The sequence below is a fragment of the Peromyscus maniculatus genome, chromosome X, assembly GCF_049852395.1.
Source record: "Peromyscus maniculatus bairdii isolate BWxNUB_F1_BW_parent chromosome X, HU_Pman_BW_mat_3.1, whole genome shotgun sequence".
NCBI lineage: Eukaryota > Metazoa > Chordata > Mammalia > Rodentia > Cricetidae > Peromyscus > Peromyscus maniculatus.
This window is the reverse complement of record NC_134875.1, coordinates 136,225,492-136,238,107: the sequence shown is the minus strand read 5'-3', so window position 1 is coordinate 136,238,107 and position 12,616 is coordinate 136,225,492. Positions and strand designations below refer to the sequence as shown.

The window sequence follows — 12,616 nt, the reverse complement described above, 5'->3', positions numbered from 1 at the left end:
CATTGTGTTGCACAAAGCATTTCTCAATAAATACTCATTAATAAATTAACAGGCTGAATAAACGAAGGAAATAAATGAATAGCTTAAGAGGCCTCTACAAAGAGAGCTATAGGGCTTCTCTAAGCTTTAGAAGCTCTCACAGAGAGCTCTCTGCCCATGGCTGGGGACTTAAAGGGCTCTCTTTAACCCATTTCCTATAGGTTCACATCTCTGGCAGTCAAAAATAGGGCCGAAATAATGGGACGTGTCCACAAAAACAGAAGAAGCAACATGATTCCTGTTGCCTTCATAAGCAACTTCAGAGTTGTCAGGATGAGAGTTAAAGTCTCCTGAACTGGAAAGGCATTCCATCTTTTCCTGAAAACAAGCCCAGAGTTTGCAAAAATTGTTTCAAAACAACATTCCACCTTAAGGTGTGAAGTGTGTCCACATACTTGTTTCTCCTTGTGACCCAAGACACAAGTTCAAAAGCAGAGATGGCTTCTTAGCCTTATTCCATTCTTTTCTAGCAAATGTGCCTGGAGATAGTGTGTTATGGCAGAAGGGAAAGAGATGGCACATATACCCAGTGGTGAGACCATTGGATTTGGAGCCAGATAAAGCTTGATTGGAATCTATGGCAAATGAACTTTAAAATGGTAAACTCTCCATCTTTTGGTGTTAGTTCCCTTGTGTGAGTTAAATCCATGACTTAGTTCTAGACAATTGAATAGAGCAAAGGTGCTGTGACTTTATAATCTTACATTATATGAAATCTTTCAATGTATAACAAACAATCTTGCCAGAAAAGTCACTCTTGCTAGCCTCAAAGAAGTAAACTGCTACAAAGAACTAAAATAATGCCAGTACAAAGAAGGGCACTTATAACTAGTGGATCCTACAGCCAACATCTCCTTAAAAAAAAAACAGATTGTTTTTCATACAATATATTCTGATTACAGTTTCCCCTCCCCCAACCCCTTTTGATTCTCCCCACTTCCCTACCTGCTCAAATCTACACTCTTTGTTTTTCTCTCTCATTAGAATATAAACAAGCATCTAAAAATAATAACAATAAAAGAAAAACACACAAACCAGAATGAGACAAAACAAACAGAAAAAAGAGCCAAAGAAGAAACAAATACAGACACCAAGAAACAGAAAACCCGTAAAAACAAAATCAAAAACCACAATATTTAAGCAAAAGCTCTGTAAGGTTAAAAACAAAATCCAAAATACCATTGAGTTCATTTTGTGTTGGTCATCTACTGCTGGGCACGGGGCTGCCTTAATGTGGTTTATATACCCAGTGAGCTTTTGTTGGAGAAAACGAGTTTTTCCTTTGTGAGCAGTTATAAGTTGGAGATAGCATCTGGGTTAGGGATGGGAGCTTGAGGGATGGTCCCTTCTCAGCACAGACCATCTGACATAGACCTGTCCAGACCCTGCATGTTACTACCACAATCTGTGAGTTTATGTTGTGTCAGTTCCGTTGTGTCTAGAAGGCTTTGTTTCCTTAGTATCTTCCATCCCCACTGTCTCTTACAATCTTTCTGTCTCCTTCCCTGCAGCCAACATCTGGATTGTGACTATGTAGCACCTAAAGTAGAGGAGTCAGCAAGGCATATCTATATTTGTCTATTTGCTCATTTTGTTTTTAGTTTACTTTTGAGACATGGGCTTACTATATAGTCAGACTGGCCTTGAACTAACTATCCTCCTGCCTTAGCCTCTCAAGTGTTGGGATGACAAATGTATAATACCACATCAGATTCTAGTCCTAGATTTCTAATTTTTAAAAATTTCATAATAAATTATCTGCTGTTTTAAGTGGCTACATTTGTGACCATTTGTCATCTGGCATGGAAAACTACCAAAGCCCTAGCTCCACCACTGCCTCCTTATGTGACTCTGGGTAGGTGCCTTCCATTCTCTTTGCCTTACATGTTTATCTGTAAAATGGGAAGTCAGGACTACACAGTTGCTTGCTTAGTTCTCTCCCAAGAGTCATATAGAATATAATGAATGTGAGGGTTCTTTGTAAGTCATAAAGCATGATATCAATGTGAGAAATGATTGTTACTTTTCTTGCTGGTCTCCCCAGGGCCCAGTACTAAACCAGTTTGCTTGGAGAAAAAAGAGAAAGTAGAAAAAAACCAATGTATAACTTCAGTGCTTGTAAAAATTAACAGTGGCTTGTTTGAACCCCTGTTGGAAAATCCATTTTATGAAGTGTAGTCCCTGGAGACATACTGAAGGACTGTGAGCTATCTGAAAAGATACCTGAGAAATCCCCAAGGTCTGTGCTTCCTTTTGACCTCAAACTATCCAGCAGGCCATGTCATGCCTCACCCTTTTTTTTTTATCTCCCCCCCAGTTTTCTCCCAAATCCTTGCCTTTCAGAATTGTTTAATAGCTCCATTACTCCCCCAATTCACTGCCCAAGGCCATGGGAGTTACAAGGATGAACTGCAATTGTTGTCAGTGGAGTAGCAGACTGTTAAAGGATTAAGTTTATTTCAGAACAGACCAATATTAGCCACTCACATCCGTTCAGTCCCATGGATCTGAGTGACTTCTTTCTGGAAGTCACCAGACCATGCAGACAAGTTGATCATTCAGCTTGCTCTTCATTGAAAATGTTCTCTGGTTTCCTCAAACACCAGCTTGAGGCCTTGTCTTAGCCCACTGACACACCTATAGAAGAAAGAAACCCATATTAGTTGCATCTAATACTTATATTCTGAATATCATTCTAAGCTCATGGTACATATATATTAATCCATTCAGTCTTCATCACAAGAATTTAATAAAAGATAACAAAAGAATCTTATTAAGAATGAAATGGCATTAACACTCACTCATAAGTAAAAACATGAAACTTCAGGGCCTGTTGCTTTTATGTGCACTCTTAATCATCATGATAAACTTTGTTTTTATTCTTCTAATTCCCCCTCTAGACTTTATACTCCTTATGAATCACACTTCATACCTAATCAATACATAGCACAGTACTTAGTAATTGTATTGCCTAATTAATGTTTATTGGATGAACAAGTAGCAAAAACATCACAGAATTTGAGGTTAGAAAGCCAAATATAGGAGAGTATAAAAAGGACAAAAAGGCAAATATAACTCTAGCTTAGCTATGAGCTAATGATTTTTGTGACTCTGAGCAAAGGGTTAACCTTTCAACCTTTTATATCCAAATAGCATAGCATTCACACAGTGGGCTCTGCAGCCAGGCTACCAATGTTCAAAATAAGGCACCTCCACTTATAATCTATGTGACATTCAACTGATTCCATACATTTTCTTAATCCCAGTTTCCTTATCTTTAACATTAGAGTAATTGTAGGAAGAAAATATGAGTTAATGTGCATAATGTTCAAGTCAATGCTTGAAACATTGCAAGTACCCAGTGAATGTTAGTCATTCATGTTATTGTTATGTAGCAATATTTTCAAATAGAAAATGGAGAGATAGTGGCACATGTCTATTATCTAAACACTTGGGACTAGAAGCAGGAAATGCCCAAGTTCAAGGCCAATCTGGGATACATAATGGGACCATGATTCAATTGAAAAATAAAATAATAATTGGGATAAGAATAGTTACCTTATTGAGTCATCATGAAGATCCAGTGACAAATGTGAGAATCTCCTGCATCCTGACATGCGAAACATTGATGCTAAAGCTTTAGGTAATATTCAAAGCCATTTTGCAGACTTTCTTGTGAAGTTCAAGTTCCATGTATTTTAGCTATTCATTCACAAGTGAGCAGAAATGCCCAAGAGTTCTGGAGAACGGGTAGCTCTTTCATTGAGAGTAGCTCCGCCAGTGTTAAGGGGCCCACAGGTCCTAGACTACATGTGTGAGACTACGGCTTACACAGTCTGCTAATTAACCATTATTTGCCCTGTAAACGGCCAGGAAGCAGTCAGTACTTGGCCAGAAGAGTCCCTGGGCAGCAAAGGAAATGGACTACGTCAAAAAGGACAAGTTTCTACCCGATATGCCTTGGGTAGCTACTGAGAGAGCAGAATGACCAAGGCATGGTGCAAATGAAGGGCTTGGCAACCATGAAAGAGAAGTAGGGGAGGGGACAAAGAGTCAGGCAGCAGCCTAGCAAGTCTAGTTCCCAAGACGAAAGTGGGTAGGAAGGAAACAACCACACATGGCTCTAAACTTCCTACAATAGTGCATAGGAAATGCCTGAGATGATTACACTTCGTGCTACCAGTATTTCCAGAGACAAGGGTGGCTATTTCTGCACAGGCTGTACACTTTGGTATGCTGAGGACAAGCACCTCACGTCTCACCCAGGGCAAGGGAAGTTCAATCACTTCAAGTGAGCAAAGCACATTTTTTTAATAGTGAGCAAAACATAAAGCATCTGAAAAATCCTCACTTGGGTTTTCAGAGCCCTGCACCACCAGCAGCTGCTGATGAAGATTTAAGGGGGGGGGGGGGGCGGGGAGACTATAAAAGTGGCAGGGAAGGAAGCGACAGAGAGGTTTCCATAAATCTGGACTCAGGGACTGAGCTCAGGGAGGATGTGTTGACTATAAGGATGTATAACAGATGGATTAGAACCAGACACAGCAGCATGTGCGAGGTAAAAACACGGACCCAGCGTAAAGTAGCAAGTCTAGTACTTTTTTTGCTGTGCAGTGCTCGCAATGACAAGTATAGGAGCACCAGGCCACAGAGCCACAAAAACCATCCAGTGAGGCTGCTGAGTGAGGCCTGAGAGAGGCAATTTCAAAGAGCCTGGGAGATCTCAGACTGAATGGAGAACAGTGCTACATGCCATATGTTTTTTTTGTTTGTTTGTTTGTTTGTTTGTTTTGTTTGTTTTTTGTTTTTTGAGACAGGGTTTCTCTGTGTAGCTTTGCGCCTTTCCTGGAACTTGCTCTGTAGACCAGGCTGGCCTCAAACTCACAGAGATCCACCTGCCTTGCCTCCCAAGTGCTGGGATTAAAGGCGTGCGCCACCACCGCCCGGCGCCATATGTGTTTTTAATGTAATTACCATCAAATGTACTGCCAGAGCTATGTGGCCAGCTGCTTCACTGTGCCATGCTACCTCTACTGCTTATCTTCTAGATGCTTTTGTCTTAATTGCCTCTTCCGTTCCTAAATTCACGTCACAATGGTCTATACCTGTGATGGAATGCAGAGACTAGTCTCACGCAATGAACAAGGTGGCCAGCTCTAATCAGAGGTGCTAATACTAAGTGCCAAAGTCCATGACAGCCTACATCCATTCTGTCCTCAGGATGGTACATAGAGAGGATACCATGTGGATCTTGGGCTCTGTGAATGAAGAACCACCCATTCATGTCTAATGGACATAGAGGTTCCAATCTCCCATAGTGAGCCTCACTTGGCCAACCTGAAAATAGAAAGGTGAGGTGACAAAGCCCAGCATTCAATATAGACAGTTCCAATTCAAGGTGCCAGAGTGCCGAGTGCACAAGACCCCTTAGAGGCTACCTGCCCTCCTTCCCGACCTTCCTCAGACACAATCTAGAAAATCTCACAGATCACCTGTTCTACCTCCACTGACTACTATAGGCCTCCCTCCCTTCCTTAACCTCCTGCTAAGATTGTCCACGCAGCTTTCAAACAAATTAGGTCATAGCTGGACGCTCTCTGCTTCTGCAAGCCCACAGCTGCACTTGAGTGACTATCCTTCCAGCGGGTGAACCAAGCTTGCTTCCCCGTGACTGTTTCTCATCCCAACACCTGTGCTCACCATCACTAGACAGGCAAGACAGCACCTAGGGTATTTCCTTCACATGTGTGAACACAGCTCCCAACATGTCCCTTAATCCCCAGACAGCTATGTCATTATCCTTTCATCTCTTTCAGACATCCCTTGTTGGTGCCAAAAAAGGTGATATTCATCCTAATGCCCATGCATGGTTATGTATATTGTCACCTTGGAAAAGGTGGAGTTCATTCAGACCTGTGAAACTGTTAGTGAGTCTCTTTGCCTCTCTACGATTCAATTTTCCAGTGTACAAAGTGGTATCACTTCAGGTAACAGATTTTTTTTGCATTCTGTTCCACAGCTTGCCAGACATAATGACATGGTTATACTTAAGTCATCATGAATATTTTTCTCAAAATATTGAATGAATGTAGTTATTTAAGGGATGCATGAATATATATCCAAATTAATTAGAAGTCAATACATTGAGGAGATACTGGCACTCCTCCATTTATCACAGTACACTTTACAATGGCCAATATATAGAATGTGCCTAGGTACCTACCAACATATAAATGAATAAATAAATTATATAAATCACATTATATATAAATTATATAAAACAACACACATATATGTATGTATATATTTATACATATATATGTGTGTGCGTATATAATGAAAATTATGCCATACTATTTAGCTTTTAAATAAAAAGTCATCCTGTCATTTGCCAAAAGATGTATCTAAAGGGCGTTACAATAAATGAAATAAGCCAAGTGCTTGTCAGTGAAAAACAGTCTTCAAGAGAGAAGATAATATTTAGTTCAAGATAATTTCATGATGTTTGATAGACACAGGGAAATTCAAGCTAAGAGGAACATTCACAGTGTTCATTGTCAAGAACAGTGACAACGCAGCAAGGAAGGTAACTCCATGAATAAGAATGGAACCAAATATCTGTTCCTACTCAGCTCTAGTCAAAGAAACGTCAGTGCTCAATAATATCCCTTATGATGTTAATTCAATGGTGAGGAAAAGAGGCAAGATTGCCATTATGATAATGCATCTTCCATCAACTGTCCTTTTTGTGATGGTGAAGAGAGAGGCAAGGAAAAGCAGGGCTGTCTTGGAGCTCTGGTTTATTATGGTTACCAAGGGAAAATTTTTTCTTATGAAAATTTTTTTGACAATGAAGCATAAAGTATTTATTCATGACAGTGATAACACCAGAAAATAACATCTGTATAATTTCTATCAATATATGTCAGCAATATATTCTGTGTTTGGGACAGCCCAAGCTCATCATTTGAAGGCTTAACTATTAGCATTTTGTAAAAAGGATTTCTTTGAGTAGCTTAAATGTGCCACAAATGCTGAAACTAGCAAGAGTTTGATTCTGTGAATTTCTTCCCATACTGGAGAAAACATGACATGTTAAAACCATATGCATATACTCTGATTGAATGTGAAAAAGATACCTTTAAAAACTGTACCCAATGGGCTGGAGAGATGGCTCAGAGGTTAAGAGCACTGACTGCTCTTCCAGAGGTCCTGAGTTCAATTCCCAGCAACCACATGGTGGTTCACAACCACCTGTATTGAGATCTGGTGCCCTCTTCTGGCCTTCAGGGACACATGCAGGCAGAACACTGTATACATAATAAATAAATTAATTAATCTTTAAAAAAACTGTACCCAGCTTAAATATAGATTAATTTGCCAAAAACTTCCAAGTTCAAATATTTCAACCTTTCAATTTTGAAATGTGAAGTGTTTACCATGCTCATATCTGATAAACTGTTGAGTAAGAGAAATCATTCCATAGTTTGTATGTTAATGTTCTATTTTACTACAAATATCCAAGACTATCTACCAAAGCCACCAAGTAACTATTGCCATTTCCAACAAATTAAGTTTGTAAATTGATATTTTTTCTCTTTTTATTAAAATAACGGTAAGAGGAAGCTACATTTGTAAAATCTCAACAATATGGCTGCCTAAACAAAGAACAAAGACCATGACAATGGGGATGGAGGAAATTTCATGGGCCTCACCCCTAGATGAAGAGCTACAGGTAATTACAGTAACAATTGTTGAGAGATGGAAAATTAGTCTTCCTCAGGGATGATCCCCCTAATTGGCTCTCAAACATATAAATACAAAGAACACTAAACAGGCCTGTCAGGTTGCATTTATATATTTATTCATTTTATGTATGTAACAATGATAATTAAAGAAAAAGAGGCCAGGAAATTGAGAGGGGTTGGGGTAGGGACATTGGGCGAATTAGAAAGAGGAGAGGAAAGGGGCAATTATGTTTAAATTAAAAATAAAATAATTTAGGGATAGCAAGGTGGATCAGCAAGTAGAGGAACTTGCCACAAAGCCTGAGGACCTTGGGCCCCATGTGGTAGAAGGAGGGATCTGACAGGTTATTCTCTGACCTCCATATGTGCCCTGTGGTATTGTGTCATGCTGCCTACAAACAAACACATACACAAACAAATCAATAATAAAATAAATAAAATAATTTAATAAAAAAGAAAATAAGGGATACCAAATCTGACTAATAACTCCTGGGTTTCCTTGGATATGGATATGGGTAACTTATTGACATACTGCATAGAAATTATACTCACTATAAACTGATTGACTTTGTTTTTATTTAAGGTTAGTAATGGGTCCACCTCTATCTCAAAAGCATAGAAAATAATAACCTACATGATAGAAACTGGGAGCTAGGAACATTTTCCAGTCCAAATATATGCATATAGTCATGAGTTTTTGTTATAAGAAATTTTAAAGAAAAATACACAGTAAAATGAAAATCCCACTGACAGCACATTAAGGTTTTATGAATTATTATGTCAGCTATGCCTTACTGAAAAATTGATTAGGTATGCTCCCCAAGAAATTGATAGATGAGAATAATTTTATTTCTTTTTTATTGAGAATAGATTCATTTCTCATACAATATATCCTGATTATAGTTTCTCTTCACTCTACTCCTCCAGGTTTCTTTCCACCTCCTTTTCTCTCCAATCTACTCCCTTTCTGTCTCTCATTAGAAAAGAACAGGTTTCTAAGAGATAACAACCAAACATAACAAAATAAAATATAATAAATGAAGCAAAATTTTTCAGTCGAGGAAAAATGTGGAGCAGGGCAGTCAAACCCAGAGAAGATGTGCAAGCTCCACTCTACAGAATTCTTTTTGCTTGTTTTTATTTTTTAGGTTATAATCACAGTCCTTTCCCTTTCCTCCATCCAAACTCGTGGCCTCTTTTTTCACTAATTGTTATTGTATACAAATATGTATATATTCCTAAATATAAACTGCTCAGCCTGAACAGTGTTACTTGTATGTATGTTTTCTGGGCTGACCGTTTAGTATTGAATAACCAGTTGGTGTGCTCTTCCCTGGGAAAGACTATTTCTTCCCCTCTCAGCATTCTGTAGTTCTTTGTGGAGGCTTGAAGCCTCATCTCCTTTGGCATGTTCACTGGTGTCATCCTTTTTCAGCTTATGTTTGTGCAGTCATGTTGGTGTGACTCAATGGGTGTAGTCTCTGATGTTACTAGGTAACTCAATCTCGCGGCAAGTTCCTTGACCATCTGGCCCTTACAATCTTTCTGCTCCGTCTTCTGCAATGATCACCATGCCTTAGATGTGGAAGTGTTTTGTAGATGGATTCACTGGATCTGGGTTCCACAACTCCACATCCTGATTGGCTATGGTTTTCTGTGGTGGTCTCCATCTGTTATAAGTAGAAGCTTTATCAGTGAGGGGCGAAGACTACACTTAATCTGTGGGTATAAGAACTACTTAGATTATTATTAGGAATTATGCTGGTTTAGTAAAGTAGTAGTTCTAAGCTCTCCACCAATACTCATATTAGCACCGAGTCGTTAGTTATATTTCCAGTACCAGGAATGGTTTCCCTCTTGTTGATTGGTCTTAAGTCCAATTAGAGAGCTGTTGGTTACCATCAGGTACCACCACGGCACCCTTAGGGTTATCGTCCTGTGTTGGTCTTTGATGGGGTTCATAGACATCAATGCCGTGTAGGACTGTTGTTTGCCTCCCTCCATCGTACACTTGCATGGTGCCTCCCTCTAGTCTTGAGGGAGAAGGCATTTAGTTAACTTCCAGCTTAGTGGCCTCTGGGCCCTGTTTTTGAAGTGTATGATATGGACTTACCTTCCACTTCTGGGGGTTAGCTAAGGGAAACATCAGTAGGCTATATGCATGTCTTGGGAGGCTCTTGGACAGCCCTGGCCAGCATGTCTGGTATTGCTAAGTAGGTCTTTGACTCTTGGAGGAACACCATCAGTTCAGATCAGAAAAGTTCATTAAAATTATATATGTATATTCATATGCAGAAGTTCATGTTTTATAGGGTTTGGTGTAAATAGGTAGTGGTATGATTCCTTCTGGCCTTTTCAGACATCTTTACTGTTATTTTATCCTCCTCCCCCATTCTTCTGTATTTACTCCCTTCTCATCTCCCTAAGAACCCCCTTTTCCATTTTCCCATCAGATTTGTTATACCCTGCTATTCCCCTTTATCTCCTCCTTCTTTCTTCTGGATTTGCCTCCCTCCTCCTCCCTAAAGAGTCCTTCCTTCCCCATTTCCCTGATCAGATAGATCACTAGTACCTTCCCATTCTCTCTATTGCTCCTGATCCCACCTATCCTGGCATTGTTTCCACTTTACTTTCCTGGTTTCTGCAGTTACTCCTGCAGGCTATGTACTCACATCTCAAGATTTGGAGCTAGGTGTCTCCAATGACAGAGAACATGTGGCATTTGTCTTTCTGGGTCTAGGTTACCTCTACATGCCTCCAACCAGTTCTGTTTTGTAACCAGGTGGCTATAGTGACCACTTGTACCTTCCAGGGGTATAAGATGGAAAAACAGCATATTTTCTGCTGGGGGAAGGAATACAAAGAGGCTCTGATAAAACTTGTTTAAACTTTTAAGTTTAAATTAATTAATTCAGGTAGAATAGATGATCTATTTTAACTAACTTTAAACTTGCTCTTTTGGAGAGGATGACCCTGAATTCCTTTTTGTTGTTGTGGTTTTGTTTTTTGTTTTTGTTTTTGTTTTTTTGAGACAGGGTTTCTCTGTGTAGCTTTGCACCTGTTCTAGAATTCACTCTGTAGCCTAGGCTGGCCTTGAACTCACAAAGATCCACCTGGCTCTGCCTCCCAAGTGCTGGGATTAAAGGTGTGCACCACCACCGCCTGATTTGTGGATAATTAGCCAGTATTAAGTCTCAGCCCCATCTCTCTCTCTCTCTCTCTCTCTCTCTCTCTCTCTCTCTCTCTCTCTCTCGTGTGTGTGTGTGTGTGTGTGTGTGTGAAGGTTTAAGGGATTTCTAGAGGAAACTAGCTAAGAAATTAAACAGTAACTTTGACAATATATAAGCACTCCCTTGCTTTAGATTTTCTTGTGAAAGGATGGAGTATAGAGTGAACCCCTATTGGGGAAGGATAGGAAAAATTCATAAGCAAGAAAAACTTTTCGGGCAAAGTGGCCAAAAATCTTTGTGGGACCAGAATAAATCTAATAAGTGAGGTATTTTTGTCTTTCACTCATGGCAAGGAAGAGGAAAGTCTTAGAGAAGAGAGATCTTCTTTCTCTTCCTTACTCATCTGCTTCTACTTAAGCACAGCTAATGAAAGATAATATAGGAAGTGAGTTGTATCCTCAGATGAACGATGGAAACTCACCTAAAGTGTGGGCTGATTTGTTGAGAATGGGTTTCCTTTTAAAAGTACAACAAAGAAGAAAAGTTAATATAGGAGAAATGGATCCAGGTATCTAATTACTTGCTGTAAAAGTTGCTCTGGTTGGGGGCTGGAGGGATGGCTTAGAGGTTGCTGTCCTTGATGCATGAGCTGGCTGTTTGGAACCTGGGGCCTATGCAGGGACACTTTGCTCAGCCTGAGAAGAGGAGACTGGACCTGCCTGGACTGAATCTACCAGGTTGAGCTGAATCCCCAGGGGACTCCTTGCCCTGGAGGAGATGGGAATGAGGGGTGTGTTGGGGGAAGGATGGGGGGGGGGGGGCGGGAAGAGGGAGGACAGTGGAATCCGTGGCTGATATGTAAAATTAAATCAAATTATAAAATTGAAAAAATAAAAAGCAGAAATGTGAAAAAAAAAAATCAGTTGCTGCCCTTGCAGAAAACCTGGGTTTGGTTAACAGTACAACTGTCTACAACTCCAGTTCCAAGGAATACAAAGCCTCACATATATACATGCAGGTAAATCACTTATAAACGAAAATAAATAAAAATATAATAAAATAATCCTTTAAAAACATTTCTCTGGTGCAAGGCAGCAGCTCAGTTGGTAGAGTACTTGACGAGTATGCACAAAGGCCTTGGTTTGTTCTCTAGCAGCACATAAAAACTGCATGTGTTGGCATATGCCTATAGTCCCAACACTCAGTAAGTGGATGGAGGGCCAGAAATTCAGGAGTTGCTCTGGCCTGGTATAGTGGTGAATGTCTGGGATCCCAACTAGTAGTGGGGTATTGAGGCCAGATTATCACTTGAACCAAGCATCTAAAGGATATTCTAGACAGTATAGCATGACTCTAACCTCAAAAAATTTACCTTAATGCTATTCACTTTTGTATGTCACATGTTAATGACTCTGCTACTCTGTACAAAGTGATTTTTCTGGTCTAAGAATTTTCTAATTGAGTCTGTAGAGTCATTTAAGTATAGGACCATACCTGCAAAATAGTGTCAAGTTGATACCTGCCTTTCCTACTTGTATTTCTTTATCTTGTCTTACTATTTTACCACATTAACTCTTGCCTATGCTTCTGAAGTCACTTGTATCTATCCATTTAATCTATGTGGCATAAAGCCTATCTAACAATATACCATAGAACATT

The 12,616-nt window shown here is 39.7% G+C and overlaps 1 protein-coding gene across 1 annotated transcript in view; it reads right to left on the bottom strand.

The window, feature by feature from the left end:
• Positions 1–2,474: 2,474 nt before the first annotated feature.
• Positions 2,475–12,616, bottom strand: part of LOC143270769 (uncharacterized) — a 49,357-nt gene continuing 39,215 nt past the window's right edge. The window contains exon 2 of the mRNA XM_076561854.1: positions 2,475–2,676. Coding sequence (XP_076417969.1) covers positions 2,610–2,676 — 67 coding nt within the window. The 3' untranslated portion in view covers positions 2,475–2,609. The remainder of the gene's footprint in view (positions 2,677–12,616) is intronic.